At 44.7% G+C, this 24,639-nt stretch overlaps 1 protein-coding gene across 1 annotated transcript; it reads left to right on the top strand.

The window, feature by feature from the left end:
- The first annotated feature begins 18,690 nt into the window (after positions 1 to 18,690).
- Positions 18,691 to 20,328, top strand: LOC135629005 (ubiquinol oxidase 1a, mitochondrial-like). Its single transcript, XM_065136084.1, has 4 exons — positions 18,691 to 19,117; positions 19,234 to 19,362; positions 19,567 to 20,055; positions 20,140 to 20,328. The coding sequence occupies exons 1-4, from the start codon at positions 18,743 to 18,745 to the stop codon at positions 20,197 to 20,199; spliced, it is 1,053 nt and encodes a 350-aa protein (XP_064992156.1). The 5' UTR covers positions 18,691 to 18,742; the 3' UTR covers positions 20,200 to 20,328.
- Positions 20,329 to 24,639: the final 4,311 nt, after the last annotated feature.

Genomic DNA, 24,639 nt, shown 5'->3' on the forward strand with positions numbered 1-24,639 from the left:
TAGGAGACAACCCTTACAAGCACTCATTCTCCTCTCTTAAACATAATTCTAACACTTAAGCTAGAGAAGGGAAATTATCTCCCGGAATTCCGGGGTCTGGCGGTTGCACCGCCTGACTGGGGTGGTTGCACTGCCTGGTAGAGCTCGAAGACTGAGCCTCTAGGCGGTGCCACCTCCTGTCAGGGGCGGTTGCACCTCTGTTAGAGGCAGTTGCACCGCCCAACCAGAGCTCGGAGACTGAGCCCTGGGCGGTGCCACCGCCGACCCAAGTGGTGCCACCTTTGGCCAAGTAATCTAGGTTCGAATGAGCTGATCCATTCGGCCCAATTTGGGTCTTTCAAGAGCCCAATTGCCCCAAGATTAAGTTAATGGGATCACCTCCCATTTCTAACTTAATCATCGTGCTAACTACGAATTTCTTAAGACATTTACTGCAACTTGCTCCGGTGCATCAATCGCTTCTTCCGGCGAGTTTCCGGCGAACTTCCGTCGATCATCCGATGAACCCTCGGTGATGCTCCTGCAGACTTCTGGCAAACTCCTGGACTTGCGACGATCCACTTGGCAAGTTCCGATGAGCTTCTTTTGGCAAGCTCCTGGACTTCTCGGATTTGTTCTCGTAGAACCTCTGACGACCGTCCGGACTTCCGTCGAACTCTCAAACTCCCAATGTGATCATAGTCTTGACTCCAGCGTAACTCCTACTGCATGTCTTACTTTCATCGTAGTTAATCCTGCACATGTAAAAGAAAACTTCGATCGAGACAATTAATCCTAAGCAGCTATCCGGCATGTCATTGGTCCCTCGACGCTTCGTCCGATTCTTCGGCGCATCATCCTCTCCTGCGGCCTATTGCCCAATCGGCCAGTTGACTCCACAACTCTGATATCCTTGGCACAATACCCGCTCTTCTTGGCCCGATGCCCGAGTCCATGGCCCGAAGCCTTCTATCGATATGTCGACCGATCCATCGGCCCGACGTCCAATCTTCTGACATGTTCCTCCGGCACATCATGATTTTTCCTGCTTTAATTGTCTCATCCTAATCGAAGCATCCTGCGTCACTCAAAATGCAGATTAAAACATAAACACAATTATCAATTAATTTTATCATCAAAATATGAGATTCAACACAACTGTCCTAGGTCAGGCGGTGGCACCGCATGGGCTCAATCTCCGAGCGAGACTGGGCGGTGCAACCGCCCCTAACAGGCGATGGAACCACCTGAGCTCGGTCTCCGAGCTCTGCCAAGTGGTGCAACCGCCCTTGACAGGCGGTGGCACCGCCCAAAGGCTCAGTCTCCGAGCTGCCAGGCGGTTGTACCGCCACAGTCAGGAGGTAGTACCGCTAGGACCCCGAAAATCCAAGAAAAGATATTTTTGATCTCCAAATTCAAACTAGTTTGGGGCCTATATAAACCCCACCCTTTCCTACATGAAAGGGCAACCAAAAGGCACCAAAAATCCAATCTTACTTTATGATTTTTAGAGCTCAAAAGTTTTGTAAAGGCTAGAAGTTCTCCTCTCTCTTTCCTTCCAAGTTTTGATCTTTCAAGAGAGGAGAGAAATTTCTGTAAGGGTTGTCTCCTAAGCCCATCAAAAGGAGTGAAACTGTAAAAGAGTGATTGGCCTTCGGCTATTGAAGGAAGGCCTCTAGTGGACGCCGGTGACCTCGTCGGAGGAGGAAGCCGAAAGTGGATGTAGGTCACGTTTGACCGAACCACTCTAAAATCTGATTTGTATTTCCTTCTTGCTATTTATCTTAATTGTAAACTACCTCTATATGTGTTTTACTTCCTTATTACTTTTGCTGCACTCCTTTACGAACTCGCTTTCAAGTTAAGTTTCCGAAAACGATTTTACGTCGGAAACTATTTTATCATACGAACGTAATTTTAATCGTTGAAGGTTTTCCGCTGCACTAATTCACCCCCACCCCCCTCTTAGTGCTCTTGATCCTAACAATCCTTACTTGAGAACCACACCTATGACTTAGTAAAGTTACATAAAGAGAAGAAAGCTCTTAAGAATAAATGGGTTTACAAATTAAAGACTAAAAATAATAGCTCACAACAAAGATACAAGGCACGACTAGTTATGAAAGGGTTCAGTCAAAAGAAAGATATTGACTTTGAAGAAATATTTTCTCCTATGGTGAAAATATCCTCTATCCGAGTTGTTCTTGGTTTGACTGCCCGTTTGAATTTAGAAGTTGAGCAATTTGATGTGAAAATAACATTTCTTCATGGTGACTTAGAGGAAGAAATTTATATGGAGCAACTAGAAGGTTTCAAAGTCAAGGGAAAAGAAAATCTTGTGTGTAAGCTTAGGAAAAGCTTATATGGACTCAAACAAGCACCTATACAGTGGTACAAGAAGTTTGATTCCTTTATGATGAGCCAAGGGTGTGATAGAACCACATCTGATCATTGTGTATTTATAAAGATTTTTTTAGATGATGATTTTATTATTCTACTATTATATGTTAATGATATGTTGATTGTGCTAGTCATAAGTGCCCAGCAAGCCAATCACGTGAGTGATGGCACGTGTGACTTGATACAGAATCTTTTTGCTTATTATATTTTGGCGTATATCACTTTATAACTATTGCATAAATGCATATATATTGTGATGTCCTTGGATTTGTGCAATGGGAATCGGATCGTGATGAGATCACGATAATGAGATCGATTCACCTTTAAACACATATCCTAAATAATCCCGGTCATAGGTTACTCGAGAGGGACATCGTGATAACCGGATAGACTGGTGTGCTGTATACCCGTCCATATGATGGATGCAGCTGGTCTCATAGCTGCTCGTGTAGGGACACTAGGGATACAGTACAGGTGCTCATTGGAGAATGAGTTCACTGATTGATCCGCTTACGGAATGCTGGATGGTTGATGATGCCTTATTGTCAGACAACGATTCCGTAGTCCTAGTGGTGTATCTGGTTCTTAGACTTGAGACACCAAGGATGTCCTGTATGAGTGCTCCACTCTTTGATACCAGACTTATAGGTTTGGCTGTTCCCAGATCTAGTACAGCTGGTCATTGGGAGTGGTAGTCGACCTTACGAGGGCTATTGAGTGTCGATAGAGGATCATCCACTCTCGGTATCATGAGAGGAATATCCCATGTGTTCTTGCTCAGACAAATCCCTGGCCAGGGTCATTCGAGTTGAGAGAGAAAGAGTTCTCCGAGAGAATCCGATTAGAGCGAGACTCGAGTAGAAACCGTATGGGTCTGACAGCACCATGCTCAATATACGGTCTCTGGGATATTAGATGAATGAGGGACTATAGGTACATGGTAACTGAGGACAGACAGGTCCAATGGATTGGATTCCCCTGTATCGTCTGGGGACTACGGCGTAGTGGCCTAGTACTTCCGTAGTCGATGAGTCGAGTGAATTATTACAGAGATAATAATTCACTTAGTTAGAAGGAGTTCTGACAGGTATGACTCACGGCCAGCTCGATATTGGGCCTAGAGGGTCACACACATATGGTAGGCATTGCGATGAGTAGAGGTTCGGATATGAGATATCCGACGGAGCCCTTGTCTTATTGGATGCAGATTCAATACCCACTAGGGAAAGGACCCATTAGGGTTTTAACACGGGATCTCTATAAATAGGAGGGATTCACAGCCTCATAGGCTAGAGTCTTTGCTTGCCCTTCCTATTCTCCTCTCCCTCTCCACCTCAGAGTAGGCCTGGAGTTTTGAGGAGCGTCGTCGCAACCCTGCTGTGTGGATCACCGCTAGAGAGGAGGACGCTTGACCTCCTTCACCCTCTCCTAAGGATCTGTAAGGAAACAGGGATATACGATCTCCCTAGGTAACACAATCTCTATACGCAGTTTTGTGTTTTTGCGGATTTTGCGCACCAATCTTCGCACGACGATGAACATCCTTTTGGGAAGAGGGGATTTTTGTTTTCTTGTTCTTCCGCTGCGCATATGATGTCGCCCCCCCTATGATTTCCCAACAGTGGTATCAGAGCCAGGTTGTTCGTGCGAATGATTGGTTTTTGAACTGCGTGTGTTGTGTTTAGGAAGAATATTGACGTCAAAATCGTTGACGCAAAAGCAAGGAAGGGCAGCAACAGTTGCTGCCCTCGATCTGCATGCCTGCAGCCAACCGCAGCCGCAGCCAGGCAGCACAGCGCCGGCGCATGCGCAAGCGCTGTGCCTGCAGCAGCCGGCCGACGGTCTGCTTGCAGCAGGCTTGCGGCCGGCGGGGCTGGCAGCCCGCTCGGTAGAAGCGCCTGCGGCCACTGAGCCCGCGGGCAGAGGCGCCGCGGGGCAGCAGCGCGGGCTGAGGCACCGCAGGGCAGCGGCGCCTGTGGCCGCTGCTCCCACGGGCAAAAACCCCGCAGGGGCGGCCGCCAGCGAGGCAGCACCACCTGCGGGCGTTGACTCGCGAGCAGAACCGCCCGCGGAGGCGGCGGCGCCCGAAGAGGGCGCCCACTCGCAGCGGCATCGCCGCCAGCGGGCGTGCCGCCTGCAGGCGAGGGCAGTGCCCTCGCCCCGCCGCACAGGCCGCCGCCGGCAGGGTGGCGGCGGCGGCGCAGCAGCGAAAAGGGGAAAGGGTATTAGGGTTTTCTACGCAAAAGACAGTTTTGCCCCCTCGGAATTTGAGAAATTCCAGTTTCTGTCTTTTGTCCAAATTACGAAAATACCCTTAGGAATTGAGAAATTCCCTATATATCCCTGATTTCAGAAAATATTAATTAATTAAAAGGTTTAGTTGATTATTATTTTTATTATTATCTAGTCCTACATGATGATTATTATTTATACATGTGATGTATGATGAGTGGACGGATGATCATGGACCGTGTGATGTGTGTACTTGTGATTATTATTATTGAGGTCTGCGAACCTCCATTATATTTCTCGTTTATTGTCGGGCCTGCGTGCCTATGATTAAGTTGTAATCATATGAGGAGGCGCAGCGGGAGCGTGGAAGCCATAGCGGGACCCACGAGACGGACGATCGTGATGCATGGAGATGCATCAAGATGTCGACGGAACCAACGAGGACGAGATGGACGATCACAAGGCATGGAGATGCACCGTTGCACACATAGATCTTGATGTGAGTGATTAGGCCTACTGGCTCGGGCTTAATCATATTAGGTTGTGGTCCATGATCATCTGGTGTGATTGCTTATACACATACTAGATATGTATATATATTTGCATGCGATGTAGATATATATTAAATATGTATATGTTTGACATGTCATATTAGGAGACCAAATCATAGAAACATCTCTCGATAATATTAAGTCGGTAAACGTGAGGCAATTAGATTGACCCACGTGGCCTTCCATCGTTATGAGTAGGAACCGAATCCCGGTGTAGGTTGAGTTGGTCGAGTCCCTCGAGACTCACCTATATCGCGATTCGCTATCTTGCTTACGACATAGAGATGTCACCGGTGACCTGAGGGCATGATATGCTTGGTCGAGTCCCTCGAGGGTATATCATCAAATCAGACTCATCTTGTAACGAAGGTGTTGACTTAACCGAGCATCATGGTTGGTCGAGTCCCTCGAGGCCATGGTGATTCGGAGGCCGAACAGGACGGGAATCACAAGGAGTTGTGATCGGCAAGAGTTGTCTACCTTTTAGGCTTAGTGTGATTGGTCGAGTCCCTCGAGGTTACACTAAGACGCTGATTGGATCCTGATCCCCACTAGAAGTCTGCCGGAGACTTCCGTTTCACGTGCTGAGGGTGTCGCGTGACTCGTTAGTAAAATAGTGGGAGCATATTAAGATAGAAGTCCATATCTTGATAGTTTATTTCTTGCAAAATCTGTATGTTATTCATTTTTGCTACATCTTTATTTTCAGAAAATGTCGCTTTCAAATCCCTTACGTGGCATACTTGATGTCAACCGCCTCACTGGTCCAAATTATACGGATTGGCTCCGTAACTTGAGAATTGTTCTCACAGCGGAGAAAATCGTGTACGTCCTTGATACAGTGATGCCTACGCCCGAAGAAGGGGCAAGCGAGGATGAGATCGCTCGCTACGTGAAGTACATTGATGACTCCACTCTTGCTCAGTGCTATATGTTGGGCTCTATGACTCCAGAGTTATAGAGACAACATGAAAAGATGGATGCCAGATCCATTCTCCTACATATCCGTAAATTGTTTGAGGAACAGGGAAGGACTCAACGATATGAGATATCCAAGAGCCTTTTCCGCGCTAGGATGACTGAGGGGACACCGGTTCAGAACCATGTCCTAAAGATGATTGAGTGGATAGAGAAACTCACAGGTCTAGGAATGGTCCTAGAGGATAACTTGTGTGTGGACATTGTGCTTTAGTCCCTACCAGATTCCTTTTCACAGTTCATAATAAACTTTAATATGAACAAGCTTGAGGTGACTCTCCCAGAGCTCCTCAATATGTTGAGGGAGGCAGAGAGTACTATTAAGAAAGAGAAGCCAGTTCTCTACACTGGTGAGACCAGAAAGAAAAGGAAAGCAGAAAGGTCCCTTAAGAAGGGAAAGGGCAAGGGCAAACAAGGTAAAGCAAAGGTTGCTAAGAAAGACCCAACAAAGGACAAAGGCCAGTGCTTCCACTGTGGTAAAGATGGGCACTGGAAGAGAAACTGCAAAGAGTACCTTGCAGAAAGGGCGAAACAAAAGCTTGATGAAGCTTCAGGTACATTCATGATCAGTCTCCATTTGTCAGACTCTTATGATAACACATGGGTATTAGATACCGGTAGTGCTTATCATATATGTAATTCGTTGCAGGTTCTGGCAAGGCCTAGGAGACTAGAGAGAGGCGAGATGGACCTCAAGATGGGTAATGGAGCAAAAGTTGCTGTATTAGCTGTTGGCGAGGTCGCCCTACATCTGCCTAGTGGAGCTTTTATTGCATTAGATGCATGTTATTTTGTTCCTTCTATTATCAAAAACATTATCTCCATTTCATGTTTAACAGTTAGTGGATATAAATTTGTTTTTGAGAACAATGGTTGTTCAATATTATTAGATGATAAGATCATCACGAAAGGAACATTGCATAATGGTTTATTTATGTTAGACACCACTCCACATATCATGAATATAAATGTGTCCAAAAGGAAACGAGATGAGTTGAACAGTGCATACCTGTGGCATTGTAGGCTAGGTCACATCCATGAAAGAAGGATTCAAAAGTTGCTAAATGATGGATATCTAGATCCATTCGACTATGTGTCATATGCAACTTGTGAGCCTTGCATTCGTGGAAAACTGACCAACTCTCCATTTAGTGGAACTGGAGAGAGAGCCACTGAGTTGTTGGAACTCATACATAGTGATGTATGTGGACCCATGTCAACTCATGCCATTGGAGGTTACTCCTACTTCATTACATTTACTGATGATTTCTCAAGGTATGGATATGTGTACTTAATGAAGTACAAGTCCGAGGCCTTTGAGAAATTCAGAGAGTATAAGAATGAGGTGGAGAACCAGACTGGAAAGAGTATCAAAACTCTTCGATCAGATCGAGGAGGTGAGTACTTAAGTACAGAGTTTACTCACTTCCTCAAGGACCATGGGATATTATCCCAATGGACACCTCCTTATACACCTCAGCTCAATGGTGTCTCTGAAAGGAGAAATCGTACATTATTAGATATGGTACGGTCCATGATGAGTTTCGCTGACCTACCCATCTCATTCTGGGGATATGCCCTAGAAACCGCAGCTTACCTTCTGAACAGAGTTCCAATTAAGTTGGTGGTGTCTACACCATATGAGATATGGAAAGGGAAGAAGCCTGATCTTAAAGTAGTTAAGATTTGGGGCTGCTCTGCCCATGTTAAAAGACACAACCCCGATAAGTTAGAATCAAGGACAGGGCGATGTAAATTTGTGGGATACCCCAAGGAAACTTGTGGGTATTACTTCTATCATCTCGAGGACCAAAAGGTCTTTGTAGCTAAGAGAGCAGTGTTCCTTGAGAAGGAACACATTCTTGACGGAGACAGTGGGAGAATGATAGAATTGAGCGAGGTTGGAGAACCAAGCTCAAGCACCACTCTACAGCCCGAGTCTGTTCAGGTATCTAATACACAAGTTTCAACTTTACGCAGGTCTGATAGAGTATCCCATCCTCCTGAGAGATATGTGGGACATATTGTTGGGAAATCATAGGGGGGGCGACATCATATGCGCAGCGGAAGAACAAGAAAACAAAAAATCCCCGATTCCCAAAAAGATGTTCATCGTCGTGCGAAGATTGGTGCGCAAAATCCGCAAAAACACAAAACTGCGTATAGAGATTGTGTTACCTAGGGAGATCGTATATCCCTGTTTCCTTGCAGATCCTTAGGAGAGGGTGAAGGAGGTCAAGCGTCCTCCTCTCTAGCGGTGATCCACACAGCAGGGTTGCGACGACGCTCCTCAAAACTCCAGGCCTACTCTAAGATGGAGAGGGAGAGGAGAATAGGAAGGGCAAGCAAAGACTCTAGCCTATGAGGCTGTGAATCCCTCCTATTTATAGAGATCCCGTGTCAAAACCCTAATGGGTCCTTTCCCTAGTGGGTATTGGATCTGCATCCAATAAGACAAGGGCTCCGTCGGATATCTCATATCCGAACCTCTACTCATCGCAATGCCTACCATATGTGTGTGACCCTCTAGGCCCAATATCGAGCTGGCCGTAAGTCATACCTGTCAGAACTCCTTCTAACTAAGTGAATTATTATCTCTGTAATAATTCACTCGACTCATCGACTACGGAAGTACTAGGCCACTACGCCGTAGTCCCCAGACGATACAGGGGAATCCAATCCATTGGACCTGTCTGTCCTCAGTTACCATGTACCTATAGTCCCTCATCCATCTAATATCCCAGAGACCGTATATTGAGCATGGTGCTGTCAGACCCATACGGTTTCTACTCGAGTCTCGCTCTAATCGGATTCTCCCGGAGAACTCTTTCTCTCTCAACCCGAATGACCCTGGCCAGGGATTTGTCTGAGCAAGAACACATGGGATATTCCTCTCATGATACCGAGAGTGGATGATCCTCTATCGACACTCAATAGCCCTCGTAAGGTCGACTACCACTCCCAATGACCAGCTGTACTAGATCTGGGAACAGCCAAACCTATAAGTCTGGTATCAAAGAGTGGAGCACTCATACAGGACATCCTTGGTGTCTCAAGTCTAAGAACCAGATACACCACTAGGACTACGGAATTGTTGTCTGACAATAAGGCATCATCAACCATCCAGCATTCCGTAAGCGGATCAATCAGTGAACTCATTCTCCAATGAGCACCTGTATTGTATCCCTAGTGTCCCTACACGAGCAGCTATGAGACCAGCTGCATCCATCATATGGACGGGTATACAGCACACCAGTCTATCCGGTTATCACGATGTCCCTCTCGAGTAACCTATGACCGGGATTATTTAGGATATGTGTTTAAAGGTGAATCGATCTCATTATCGTGATCTCATCACGATCTGATTCCCATTGCACAAATCCAAGGACATCACAATATATATGCATTTATGCAATAGTTATAAAGTGATATACGCCAAAATATAATAAGCAAAAAGATTCTGTATCAAGTCACACGTGCCATCACTCACGTGATTGGCTTGCTGGGCACTTATGACTAGCAATCTCCCACTTGACCTAAAGCCAATCACCTATGTGTCTGATCCCCATCAGACCCCTGTGACGCTCAAAGACAATCTGAGACAATGGCTTTGTTAGTGGATCTGCAATGTTATCTTCGGATGGAACTCTTTCCACTGCTACATCTCCTCGGGTCACGATCTCTCTGATAAGGTGGAACCTCCTCAGAACATGCTTAGATTTCTGATGAGACCTAGGTTCCTTCGCTTGAGCAATTGCCCCGTTGTTGTCGCAATATAGGGAAATCGGCTCCTCACTATCCGGCACGACTCCCAAATCTGTGATGAACTTCTTCAACCAGACTCCTTCCTTTGCTGCATCTGATGCAGCAATGTACTCCGCCTCTGTGGTCGAGTCAGCAGTGGTATCTTGCTTGGAACTCTTCCAGCACACTGCTCCTCCATTCAAGGTGTACACATACCCTGAATTCGACTTGCTATCATCGACATCAGACTGAAAACTTGAGTTAGTGTAGCCTTCAACCTTAAGGCTATTACCTCCATATACTAGTAAAAGATCCTTAGTCCTTCTCAAGTACTTAAGGATACACTTTACTGCTTTCCAGTGCTCCAAGCCTGGATCCACCTGATACCTGCTCGTGACACTCAGAGCATGCGCTATATCAGGCCTAGTACATAGCATGGCATACATGATAGACCCTATTGCTGAGGCATAAGGTATCATATCCATGTTCGCCCTTTCTTCTGGAGTCTTTGGGGACATACTCGTAGAAAGCGATATCCCATGTCTCATCGGTATGAGACCTCTTTTGGAATTTTCCATGCCAAACCTTTTGACAATAGTTTCTATGTACCTGGACTGGGACAAGCCAAGCATCCTTTTGGATCTATCTCTATAGATTCTAATCCCCAAGATATAAGATGCTTCTCCTAAGTCCTTCATGGAGAAGTGTCTAGATAACCAAGCCTTTATTGTGGATAGCATTCCTATGTCATTCCCAATGATGAGGATGTCATCCACATATAACACCAAAAAGCTAATAGCGCTCCCACTTACCTTTCTGTATACACAAGGCTCATCTTCGTTCTTAACGAAGTCATAAGATCTGATTGCCTCATCAAATCTTATGTTCCAACTTCGGGAAGCTTGCTTTAGTCCATAAATGGATCTAAGCAACCTACACACCTTATCTGGGCAGTTCTTGGACACGAATCCCTCAGGTTGCATCATATACACCTCCTCCTCCAGGTTCCCGTTGAGGAATGCGGTTTTCACATCCATCTGCCAGATCTCATAATCATAGTGTGCTGCAATAGCCAATAGAATTCTGATGGATTTTAGCATTGCTACGGGTGAGAAAGTTTCGTCGTAGTCAACACCTTGCCTTTGACGATACCCCTTAGCCACTAGCCTTGCTTTATAGGTCTCTACCTTTCCATCTACTCCGATCTTTTTCTTAAAGATCCACTTGCAACCGATGGGTACAATACCTTTGGGTGCATCAACTAGGTTCCAAACCTTATTGGAGTACATAGAATCCATCTCAGAATTCATGGCTTCTTTCCACTTCCCGGAGTCTATACTCATAATAGCCTCCTCGTAGGTCTGAGGATCAATATCCTCTACATCCTCTGCAATAATATGTCCCACATATCTCTCAGGAGGATGGGATACTCTATCAGACCTGCGTAAAGTTGAAACTTGTGTATTAGATACCTGAACAGACTCGGGCTGTAGAGTGGTGCTTGAGCTTGGTTCTCCAACCTCGCTCAATTCTATCATTCTCCCACTGTCTCCGTCAAGAATGTGTTCCTTCTCAAGGAACACTGCTCTCTTAGCTACAAAGACCTTTTGGTCCTCGAGATGATAGAAGTAATACCCACAAGTTTCCTTGGGGTATCCCACAAATTTACATCGCCCTGTCCTTGATTCTAACTTATCGGGGTTGTGTCTTTTAACATGGGCAGAGCAGCCCCAAATCTTAACTACTTTAAGATCAGGCTTCTTCCCTTTCCATATCTCATATGGTGTAGACACCACCAACTTAATTGGAACTCTGTTCAGAAGGTAAGCTGCGGTTTCTAGGGCATATCCCCAGAATGAGATGGGTAGGTCAGCGAAACTCATCATGGACCGTACCATATCTAATAATGTACGATTTCTCCTTTCAGAGACACCATTGAGCTGAGGTGTATAAGGAGGTGTCCATTGGGATAATATCCCATGGTCCTTGAGGAAGTGAGTAAACTCTGTACTTAAGTACTCACCTCCTCGATCTGATCGAAGAGTTTTGATACTCTTTCCAGTCTGGTTCTCCACCTCATTCTTATACTCTCTGAATTTCTCAAAGGCCTCGGACTTGTACTTCATTAAGTACACATATCCATACCTTGAGAAATCATCAGTAAATGTAATGAAGTAGGAGTAACCTCTAATGGCATGAGTTGACATGGGTCCACATACATCACTATGTATGAGTTCCAACAACTCAGTGGCTCTCTCTCCAGTTCCACTAAATGGAGAGTTGGTCAGTTTTCCACGAATGCAAGGCTCACAAGTTGCATATGACACATAGTCGAATGGATCTAGATATCCATCATTTAGCAACTTTTGAATCCTTCTTTCATGGATGTGACCTAGCCTACAATGCCACAGGTATGCACTGTTCAACTCATCTCGTTTCCTTTTGGACACATTTATATTCATGATATGTGGAGTGGTGTCTAACATAAATAAACCATTATGCAATGTTCCTTTCGTGATGATCTTATCATCTAATAATATCGAACAACCATTGTTCTCAAAAACAAATTTATATCCACTAACTGTTAAACATGAAATGGAGATAATGTTTTTGATAATAGAAGGAACAAAATAACATGCATCTAATGCAATAAAAGCTCCACTAGGCAGATGTAGGGCGACCTCGCCAACAGCTAATACAGCAACTTTTGCTCCATTACCCATCTTGAGGTCCATCTCGCCTCTCTCTAGTCTCCTAGGCCTTGCCAGAACCTGCAACGAATTACATATATGATAAGCACTACCGGTATCTAATACCCATGTGTTATCATAAGAGTTTGACAAATGGAGACTGATCATGAATGTACCTGAAGCTTCATCAAGCTTTTGTTTCGCCCTTTCTGCAAGGTACTCTTTACAGTTTCTCTTCCAGTGCCCATCTTTACCACAGTGGAAGCACTGGCCTTTGTCCTTTGTTGGGTCTTTCTTAGCAACCTTTGCTTTACCTTGTTTGCCCTTGCCCTTTCCCTTCTTAAGGGACCTTTCTGCTTTCCTTTTCTTTCTGGTCTCACCAGTGTAGAGAACTGGCTTCTCTTTCTTAATAGTACTCTCTGCCTCCCTCAACATATTGAGGAGCTCTGGGAGAGTCACCTCAAGCTTGTTCATATTAAAGTTCATTATGAACTGTAAAAAGGAATCTGGTAGGGACTGAAGCACAATGTCCACACACAAGTTATCCTCTAGGACCATTCCTAGACCTGTGAGTTTCTCTATCCACTCAATCATCTTTAGGACATGGTTCTGAACCGGTGTCCCCTCAGTCATCCTAGCGCGGAAAAGGCTCTTGGATATCTCATATCGTTGAGTCCTTCCCTGTTCCTCAAACAATTTACGGACATGTAGGAGAATGGATCTGGCATCCATCTTTTCATGTTGTCTCTGTAACTCTGGAGTCATAGAGCCCAACATATAGCACTGAGCAAGAGTGGAGTCATCAATATACTTCACGTAGCGAGCGATCTCATCCTCGCTTGCCCCTTCTTCGGGCGTAGTCATCACTATATCAAGGACGTACACGATTTTCTCCGCTGTGAGAACAATTCTCAAGTTACGGAGCCAATCCGTATAATTTGGACCAGTGAGGCGGTTGACATCAAGTATGCCACGTAAGGGATTTGAAAGCGACATTTTCTGAAAATAAAGATGTAGCAAAAATGAATAACATGCAGATTTTGCAAGAAATAAACTATCAAGATATGGACTTCTATCTTAATATGCTCCCACTATTTTACTAACGAGTCACGCGACACCCTCAGCACGTGAAACGGAAGTCTCCGGCAGACTTCTAGTGGGGATCAGGATCCAATCAGCGTCTTAGTGTAACCTCGAGGGACTCGACCAATCACACTAAGCCTAAAAGGTAGACAACTCTTGCCGATCACAACTCCTTGTGATTCCCGTCCTGTTCGGCCTCCGAATCACCATGGCCTCGAGGGACTCGACCAACCATGATGCTCGGTTAAGTCAACACCTTCGTTACAAGATGAGTCTGATTTGATGATATACCCTCGAGGGACTCGACCAAGCATATCATGCCCTCAGGTCACCGGTGACATCTCTATGTCGTAAGCAAGATAGCGAATCGCGATATAGGTGAGTCTCGAGGGACTCGACCAACTCAACCTACACCGGGATTCGGTTCCTACTCATAACGATGGAAGGCCACGTGGGTCAATCTAATTGCCTCACGTTTACCGACTTAATATTATCGAGAGATGTTTCTATGATTTGGTCTCCTAATATGACATGTCACACATATACATATTTAATATATATCTACATCGCATGCAAATATATATACATATCTAGTATGTGTATAATCAATCACACCAGATGATCATGGACCACAACCTAATATGATTAGGCCCGAGCCAGTAGGCCTAATCACTCACATCAAGATCTATGTGTGTAACGGTGCATCTCCATGCCCTGTGATCGTCCATCTCGTCCTCGTCGGTTCCGTCGACATCTTGATGCATCTCCATGCATCACGATCGTCCGTCTCGTGGGTCCCGCTATCGCATCCACGCTCCCGCTGCGCCTCCTCATGTGATTACAACTTAATCATAGGCACGCAGGCCCGACAATAAACGAGAAATATAATGGAGGTTCGCAGACCTCAATAATAATAATCACAAGTACACACATCACACGGTCCATGATCATCCGTCCACACATCATACATCACATGTATAAATAATCATCATAATGTAGGACTACTAGATAATAATAAAAATAATAATCAACTAAACCTTTTAATTAATTAATATTTTCTGAAATCAGGGACATGTAGGGAATTTCTCAATTCCTAAGGGTATTTTCGTAATTTGGACAAAAGACAGAAACTGGAATTTATCAAATTCATAGGGGCAAAACTGTCTTTTTGCCCAAAACCCTAATTCCCCCTCTTTGCACGTGTGACTTGAGTGTCATAAGTGCCCAGCAAGCCAATCACGTGAGTGATGGCACGTGTGACTTGATACAGAATCTTTTTGCTTATTATATTTTGGCGTATATCACTTTATAACTATTGCATAAATGCATATATATTGTGATGTCCTTGGATTTGTGCAATGGGAATCGGATCGTGATGAGATCACGATAATGAGATCGATTCACCTTTAAACACATATCCTAAATAATCCCGGTCATAGGTTACTCGAGAGGGACATCGTGATAACCGGATAGACTGGTGTGCTGTATACCCGTCCATATGATGGATGCAGCTGGTCTCATAGCTGCTCGTGTAGGGACACTAGGGATACAGTACAAGTGCTCATTGGAGAATGAGTTCACTGATTGATCCGCTTACGGAATGCTGGATGGTTGATGATGCCTTATTGTCAGACAACGATTCCGTAGTCCTAGTGGTGTATCTGGTTCTTAGACTTGAGACACCAAGGATGTCCTGTATGAGTGCTCCACTCTTTGATACCAGACTTATAGGTTTGGCTGTTCCCAGATCTAGTACAGCTGGTCATTGGGAGTGGTAGTCGACCTTACGAGGGCTATTGAGTGTCGATAGAGGATCATCCACTCTCGGTATCATGAGAGGAATATCCCATGTGTTCTTGCTCAGACAAATCCCTGGCCAGGGTCATTCGGGTTGAGAGAGAAAGAGTTCTCCGGGAGAATCCGATTAGAGCGAGACTCGAGTAGAAACCGTATGGGTCTGACAGCACCATGCTCAATATACGGTCTCTGGGATATTAGATGAATGAGGGACTATAGGTACATGGTAACTGAGGACAGACAGGTCCAATGGATTGGATTCCCCTGTATCGTCTGGGGACTACGGCGTAGTGGCCTAGTACTTCCGTAGTCGATGAGTCGAGTGAATTATTACAGAGATAATAATTCACTTAGTTAGAAGGAGTTCTGACAGGTATGACTCACGGCCAGCTCGATATTGGGCCTAGAGGGTCACACACATATGGTAGGCATTGCGATGAGTAGAGGTTCGGATATGAGATATCCGACGGAGCCCTTGTCTTATTGGATGCAGATCCAATACCCACTAGGGAAAGGACCCATTAGGGTTTTGACACGGGATCTCTATAAATAGGAGGGATTCACAGCCTCATAGGCTAGAGTCTTTGCTTGCCCTTCCTATTCTCCTCTCCCTCTCCACCTCAGAGTAGGCCTGGAGTTTTGAGGAGCGTCGTCGCAACCCTGCTGTGTGGATCACCGCTAGAGAGGAGGACGCTTGACCTCCTTCACCCTCTCCTAAGGATCTGTAAGGAAACAGGGATATACGATCTCCCTAGGTAACACAATCTCTATACGCAGTTTTGTGTTTTTGCGGATTTTGCGCACCAATCTTCGCACGACGATGAACATCCTTTTGGGAAGAGGGGATTTTTGTTTTCTTGTTCTTCCGCTGCGCATATGATGTCGCCCCCCCTATGATTTCCCAACAGATTGTTGGTCATAATGTTGAAAAAAATTGAAAAGCTTAAAAGAGAGCTAAGTCTTTTGCCTTGAAAGACTTGAGATCGGTGAAACAAATACTTGGCATAAAGATTTTTTGTGATAGGAAGAAAAGAAAGATTTGGCTATCTCATGAGACCTACATTGAAAAGGTTCTTGAAAGATTCAACATGAGTAAAGCCAAAGTAGTTTGTTCTCCACTTGTAGGTCATTTCAAGCTTAGATCGAAACAATGTCCTATAAGTGAGAAAGAAAAAGGAGAAATGTCTAGAGTACCTTACTTATCTGCAGTAGGCAGTTTGATGTATGCTATGATTCGTACTAGGCCAGATATAACTTATGCAGTTGGAGTTGTTAGCTGATTTCTAACTAATCCTGGAAAGGAACATTGGGCAGTAGTGAAATGGATATTAAGATATCTAAGAGATACTTCTAAGTTGTGTTTATATTTTGGCAGTGATGAACCTATGTTAGAAGGGTACACAAATGTCACAATGGCAGGTGATACTGATTCTAGGAAGTCTATTTCGAGGTTCTTGATGACATTTGCAGGGGGAGCAATCTCTTGACAATCTAAGTTACAGAATTGTGTAGCTCTATCAATCACAGAAGCAGAATACATATCAATTACTAAAACTTGCAAGGAAGCTTCATGGATGAAAAAGTTTCTACATGAATTGAGCTTGAAACAGGAAGGATATACTATTTACTATGACAGTCAGTGTCATTCACCTCTCCAAGATTTCAACATACCATTCTAGATCCAAGCATATTGATGTGAAATATCACTAGATTCATGATGTGCTTGAGTTGAAAGAATTACAATTGGAAAATATGCATACCAATGAGAATGAATCAGATATATTGACAAAGTCTTTGCCTAAGGTGAAGCTTAAAGCATATAGGCAAAGAACGGGCTTAGTGCAGCCCACCATATGAGTTGGAGGGGAAGAATTATTAAGTCCAGCCCATATGTGGGCTTAGATAATTGGACCTTTTAAACCCAAATCATTAATTAAAAGGTAAAAGAAGAGGACAGCGAGAGAAAAAAAGAATGAAGAGAGAAAAATGAGAGAGAAAAAATAAGACTTTGAGCTTTTTGCTTGACGATCAGTGGCCAAATGTTATTAGTTTTGGCCTAAATTTTATATAGAGAATCCTTATAACAATCTTTATAATCCTAACGGTGTTGATGTAGTTCATCCTCTCCGAGGTACTTTCCTGCTATACCCATTTTGTGAGACCTAGAATTCTTCTTTTGATGAGATCTATCTGTGATGATGATATGCTATTCTTGAGCCAAGATATATGTTCTTGATGGAATTATGATCCTCTAGTTATTCTAGAAAAGATTTATTGTAAACCTGTTATCATTATTATTGATAGTGAAAGTTTGAGGTGGACTATGATCTCATGATTTTTCCCAATAATTCTTGATAAGTGATTAGAAGATAAAATTTGATTGAGGAAATCTCTCTTAACTAACTGATTTTGATAGAGGAAATCTTTTCCTCTGTATAAATGTAGTTCAAGTTAATGAAACTTAACAAGTTTATCTCATAACGTCTTGATAAGCCCTAATGGGAAGGATTGGATGGTGTTGTAAGAGATTTGTTTGATAGAATCTAAGTCCTAATGAAACGATTGGATGGTGTTATAAGAGATTTGTTGATGGAGTCTAACGTGTACAATAATATATGATTATTGGAGTAGCTCATATGATTGGAGAACTATGATTTTGGAAAGAAAAAGTAAACTTCACAAAAAACATATGGCATGATATAAAAACTTTTTAAGTTTGAGGAACGTAAATTTATAATATTTAAATTTTGATATTATTTTATATGAAACATACGGGCATAGTCATAGATAATATAAACAATCAAATATTTTAAGTTTTTAAAGCGTTGGTCATCTGCCCGATGGGTCTACAGCGAGCCTAAGAAACTACACCCCTTCAAATTACCGAACTGCCCCGTGTACGTATCGTATTTTGCAGTATATGGATGGAAAACTAACCTCACCACTCGAACGGTCTGATGGCTCGGACACTGGCATCACCATCATCATCTGACCAGTGGTGTTCACACGAATCAGGAGCACCAGGAGACTTTGCGGGAACGTGAACGAACGTTCTCGGCTCCTTGAAGCTTCCCACCACCGCCATAGGCGACCAGACCCTTTACTCCACGATAATACAACGACTACGAGAGCCGTGTGAGCCAGCAGATTCGAAGAACGTAAACTTCCCGCGATGACCCACTCCACGTCTACCGTGTCGCAGCCATATAAGACAAGGCAGACCCCAACATGGGAATCATCTCTCTTCTTTTGCCTTGCAACTTTGTTTTCTCGTTGGGTCTTCATAGGATGAGTTCCCGCATAGCAGGGTCAACGCTGCTCCGGCACCTCGGTCCTCGCCTCTTCTTCTCCGCTGCCGCAGCCCGTGCCCCCACCGCTGGAGAGCCGGCATGCTCGTTGCTCCTCTCCGGATCCGCCTCCTTGGCACCCGCCCGGTCGCCCGCAGCCGTGCTAGTGCGCCTTTTCCCCGTACGTATGACCAGCACCACGGCGGCTCAGGCTTTCGGTGGAGAGCAGGAAGGGAAGGCAAAGCCTTCTGCCGCTTCGAGGGAGGCGACTGCCGTCCCGCCGAGCGAGCGCAAGGCCGTTGCGAGCTATTGGGGCATCCAGCCATCCAAGATCATCAAGGAGGACGGCACCCCCTGGAGGTGGTCTTGCTTCATGGTAAGCGATCCTTTTTCATCCAACCATGTTCTTTCGTTCTCCTCGTTGCTGTTTCCTATTTGATCTTTAATGCTATTGCTAGTAATCTGAACGACAATATATGTTACATCCCGCAGCCGTGGGAGACGTACAAGGCGGATACCTCGATTGATCTCAAGAAGCACCACGTCCCCGCGACGCTCCTCGACAAGCTCGCTTACTGGATGGTAAAAGCTCTCCGAGTCCCGACCGACATCTTCTTCCAGGTACGTACGCCGCTTTTTTTCCGATAGAGTTTTCGTCTTCCCCAAGAAATAGAAAGATACGATTTCCCTTGTATTTACAGTAAGCAATCAATTTACTATTCGGTGAGATTCCCTTTAATTCGGGTGTCAAATCACAGCGTTGGTTTGGTAGTCTTTAAAAGGTTTGTAGGAGTTTGCGGTTAACTTACTGCATGCCCAAAACAGAGGAGGTATGGGTGCCGCGCGATGATGTTGGAGACGGTGGCGGCCGTTCCGGGGATGGTGGGTGGCATGTTCCTCCACCTCCGCTCCCTCCGCCGTTTCGAACAAAGCGGCGGGTGGATCCGCGCGCTGCTGGAGGAGGCGGAGAACGAGCGGATGCACCTGATGACGTTCATGGAGGTGGCACAGCCTCGGTGGTACGAGCGCGCCCTCGTGATCGCCGTGCAGGGCGTCTTCTTCAATGCATACTTCCTCGGTTACCTCGTCTCGCCCAAGTTCGCCCACCGCGTGACGGGATACCTGGAGGAGGAGGCCATCCATTCATACACCGAGTTCCTCAGGGACCTGGAGGCCGGTGAGATCGACAACGTCCCCGCCCCCGCCATCGCCATTGACTACTGGCGCCTCCCCGCCGATGCCACGCTGAAGGACGTCGTCATGGTTGTCCGTGCTGATGAGGCGCACCATCGTGACGTCAATCACTTCGCTTCGGTATGTTTCTGTCCTGCCTTCCACTCTCCGAAGCGTATAGATATGTGGTTATGTTACTGAGATGCTTCTGGTTGGCGATCGCAGGACATCCATTACCGGGGGATGGAACTCAAGGATATACCTGCACCGCTAGGTTATCACTGAACTGCTGCTAGGTGTTACGTCTCTGTGTTCTGCCAGACGAGTACAAAACTGTTTATAAATAAATCCGACTGTGTACATGGATTTATCTTCCAGCAGAAATACTCTCTATCCTCGGCTTTTACTGAGTCATGATTATGATTCTGTGCGATGATAATTTCATGGATTAAATTTGTTTGTTTGGACTGCTCTCATAGATCTATATGGATTATGAGGCATGGGATTAAATCGTGATCATAATTATGATCTTAGATATTGGAGTCTGCGATGTTCATTTCAATCCTATTTGCTGTAATTGTCTAGCCCGCTGCAGTATTTCTAAGAAATCACATTTGACAAGGCCCACCTTGTTAAAAGCTACAAAAACAATCGCAAGAATATAGCTAAGAAACCCACATTTGACAAGGCACATATTCAACGCTGTCGTTTAAGTCAACCCACACATTCTTGCAGGCCCTTTGGTAGCAAAATTGAGAGCTTCTAAAATAGCCTCGAACTCAGCTTACAAAAACAGAGCAAGCTGTAATTGATTTACACCCCGCTGCGACTAGATTTCCTGCTTATCTTTGAGAACGAAACCCAACCTTGCAACGCAATTAACACTCGAAAAAGATGCAACAGTTTCAATAGAGAAATCGAAATTACAAGAGCGGAACATGAGCTACTGTTGGATCCAATGTGCCTCATCTCCCTTAGGCTGATTCATCACATTCATGTCCTCATTGGTTAAAATAAGCATCTTACATCATGACTAAAATTGGGTCTTACAGTTTAGAAAATGGCAATCTAACCTAATGGTGGACAAAATCCTAACGGTTCTAAATAAACAGGATAAACGTATCGACAGAAAGCTTCGGGCCGTGGATTCGAGTATCGGGCAAAAAATAGCAGATATTGCGCCAAGGATATCGGAGTTGCGGAGTCAACTGATCGATTGGGTAATAGGCCGCAAAAAAGGACGATGCGTCGAAGAATCGGACGAAGCGTCGAGGGACCAATGATATGTCGGACAACTTGATTAATGCTTAGTATTAATTGTCTAGATCGAAGTGTGTTTTACATGTGTAGGATTAACTACGATAGCAAGACATGAAGTAAAATGAAGTCCCGGAGTCAAGGACGTGACTTCGTTGAGAGTTCGAGAGTTCGTCGGAAGTCCGAACGTTCGATGGAAGTTCTGGCGGAACCAGCCGGGAAGTCTCAGAGCTTGCCAAAGAAGCTCGTCGGAACTCGCCAAGAAGATCATCGTGAAGTCCAGGAGCTTGTCGGGAGTCCGCCGGAACATTGCCGAGAGATCATCGGAAGTTCGTCGGAAGATCACCGGAAGCTCGTCGGAAGAATAGACATAGGGACTTGTTTAGCTTAGCAAATGTCTTAGGATTTCATAGTTAGCACGTAATTGGGTTTGGATTTGGGCCAACCCAATTAGGGTCAACTAGGCCCATGTAAGAACTGTGTTTGGCCCAATAAGAGGCTCAAACAGTGCCCCAAGAAGTCTCACAATCGTGGCACAATCTTCGAGACTATGTCAGGCGGTGGTACCGCTAGTCTAGGCGGTTGTACTGCCCCTAAAAGGGCCAGGCGGTGGTACCGCCAGTCTAGTTCGTGGTACCGCCCAACACTGCCCCCTAGGCGGTGGTACCGCCAGACTTGGGTGGTGGTACTACCAGACCTGAGCGGTGGTACCGCCCGTTCTCGGGGAACCTGGGATGGAAAAGTTTTAGGCTCCAAGTTTGAATCAACTTGAAGCCTATAAATACCCCTCTCATCCCTGGTTAAAGCACATAAGCACAGAGAGTTTAAAAGTAAAGAATCACTGTAGAAATCTCTTATGAGAATCCTCCTCTAGTCTAAGTGTTAGAATTCTATTTAGAGAGGAGAGTGAGTGCTTTTAAGGGTTATCTCCTAAACCCGTGAAAAGGAGAAGAGGGGTGTAAAAGGTGATTGGCCTTCGCCTATTGAAGGAATGCCTCTAGTGGACGCCGGTGAGCTCGTCGGAGGAGGAAGCCGAAAGTGGATGTAGGTCACGTTGACCGAACCACTCTAAAACTACCGAGTTCTCTAGTTTGAATTTTATTCTTGCTATTACCTTACTACAAACCTCTTTAAGTACTTACTGCCTTCAATTCTTTTCTGTACACTTTCAAGCTAACTTTACAAAGCCGGTTTTATCAAAACGAAATATTTTTGAAGACGTGATTTTACCGCTACACTAATTCATCCCCCCTCTTAGTGCCGACCCTTAATCCTAACACGTACGATTCCTCCTTTATGTCACACCATTGAGCTGAGGTGTATAAGGAGGTGTCCATTGGGATAAAATCCCATTATCCTTGAGGAGCTGGGTAAACTCTGTACTTAAGTACTCACCTCCTCGATCTGATCGAAGAGTCTTGATACTCTTTCTAGTATGGTTATCCACTTCATTCGTATACTCTTTGAATTTCTCAAAAGCCTCGGACTTATACTTCATTAAGTACACATATTCATACCTTGAAAAATCATCAGTAAAGATAATAAAGTAGGAGTAACCACAAATGGCATGAGTTGACATGGGTCCACATACATCACTATGTATGAGTTCCAGTAATTCAGTGACTCTTTCTCCAGTTCCACTAAATGAAGAATTGGTCAGTTTTCTACGAAGGCAAGGCTTGCAGGTTGCATATGACTCATAGTTGAATGGATCTAGATATCCATCCTTTAACAACTTTTGAATCCTTCCCTCGTTGATGTGACCTAGCCTACAATGCCACAAGTATGCACTGTTCACCTCATCTCATTTCCTCTTAGACACACTTACATTCATGATATATGGAGTAGTGTCTAGCATAAACAAACCATTATGCAATATTTCTCTCGACAATCTTCTCGGCTTTGCTAGAATATACAACATATTGCAAATGTGATCAGCAATACCGGTATCCAATACCAATGCACTATCACAAAAATCTGACAATTGGATACTGATCATGAATGTACTTGAAGCTTTTCCAAGCTTCTGTTTCGCCCTCTCTACAAGGTACTCTTTGCAGTTCCTCTTCCAATGCCCATCTTTGCCATAGTGGAAGCAATGACCTTTGTCCTTTGCCGGGTCTTTCTTAGCAACCTTTGCTTTACCTGGTCTGCCCTTGCCCTTGCCATTCTTAAGGGACTTTTCTACTTTCCTTTTCTTTTTAGTCTCACCAATGTAGAGAACTGGCTTCTTCTTTTTGATAGTGCTCTCTACCTCCCTCAACATATTGAGGAGCTTTGGGAGAGTCACCTCAAGCTTGTTCATATTAAAATTCATTATAAACTGTGAAAAGGAATCTGGTAGGGACTGAAGCACAATGTCCACACACAAGTTATCCTCTAGGACCATTCCTAGACCTGTGAGTCTCTCTATCCACTCAATCATCTTTAGGACATGGTACTTAACTGGTGTCCCCTCAGTCATCCTAGCATAGAAGAGGCTCTTGGATATCTCATATCACTGAGTCCTTCCCTGTTCCTCAAATAGTTTGCAGACCTGTAGGAGAATGGATCTGACATCCATCTTTTCATGTTGTCTCTATAACTCAAGAGTCATAGAGCCCAACATGTAATACTGGGCAAGAGTGGAGTCATTAATGTACTTCACGTAGTGAGCGATCTCATCCTCGCTTGCCCCTTCCTCGGGCGTAGGCATCACTATATCAAAGACGTACATGATTTTCTCCGCTGTGAGAATAATTCTCAAGTTGCAGAGCCAATCCGTATAATTTGGACCAATGAGGCAGTCGACATCAAGTATGCCACGTAAGGGATTTGAAAGCGATATTTTCTGAAATGAAAAATGCAGCAGAAATAAATAACATACATATTTTAAAAAAATAAACAATCAAGATATAGACTTCTATCTTAATATGCTCCCACTAATTTACTGGCAAGTCACGCGACACCCTCAACACGTAAAACGAAAGTCTCCGGCAGACTTCTAGTGGGGATCAGGATCCAATCAGCGTCTTAGTGTAACCTCGAGGGACTTGACCAATCACACTAAGCCCAAAAGGTAGGCAACTCTTGCCGATCACAACTCCTTGTGATTCCCATCTTGTTCGGCCTCCAAATCACCATGGTCTCGAGGGACTCGACCAACCATGATGTTCGGTTAAGTCAAAACCATCGTTACATAACGAGTTTGATTCGATGATATACCCTCGAGGGACTCGACCAAGCATACCATGTCCTCAAGTTACCAGGGACATCTCTATGTCGTAGGCAAGATAGCGAATCGCGATATAAGTGAGCCTCGAGGGACTCGACCAACTCAACCTATACCGGTAATCGGTCCCTACCTATAACGATGGAAGGCCACATGGGTCAATCTAATTGCCTTGCGTTTACTAACTTAATATTATCGAGAGAGGGGCATCTATGATTTGGTCTCCTAATATGACATGTCACATATATACATATTTA

Source organism: Musa acuminata, chromosome BXJ3-1 (genome assembly GCF_036884655.1).
Source record: "Musa acuminata AAA Group cultivar baxijiao chromosome BXJ3-1, Cavendish_Baxijiao_AAA, whole genome shotgun sequence".
NCBI lineage: Eukaryota > Viridiplantae > Streptophyta > Magnoliopsida > Zingiberales > Musaceae > Musa > Musa acuminata.

What these genes read in the sequence shown, in the direction of transcription:
- LOC135629005 (XM_065136084.1), top strand. Translation starts at nt 18,743, where the DNA reads ATGAGTTCCCGCATAGCAGGGTCAACGCTGCTCCGGCACCTCGGTCCT. An exon ending in CGACCGACATCTTCTTCCAG is followed by an intron (nt 19,363 to 19,566) that starts GTACGTACGCCG and finishes TGCCCAAAACAG; the next exon opens with AGGAGGTATGGGTGCCGCGC. An exon ending in ACGTCAATCACTTCGCTTCG is followed by an intron (nt 20,056 to 20,139) that starts GTATGTTTCTGT and finishes TGGCGATCGCAG; the next exon opens with GACATCCATTACCGGGGGAT.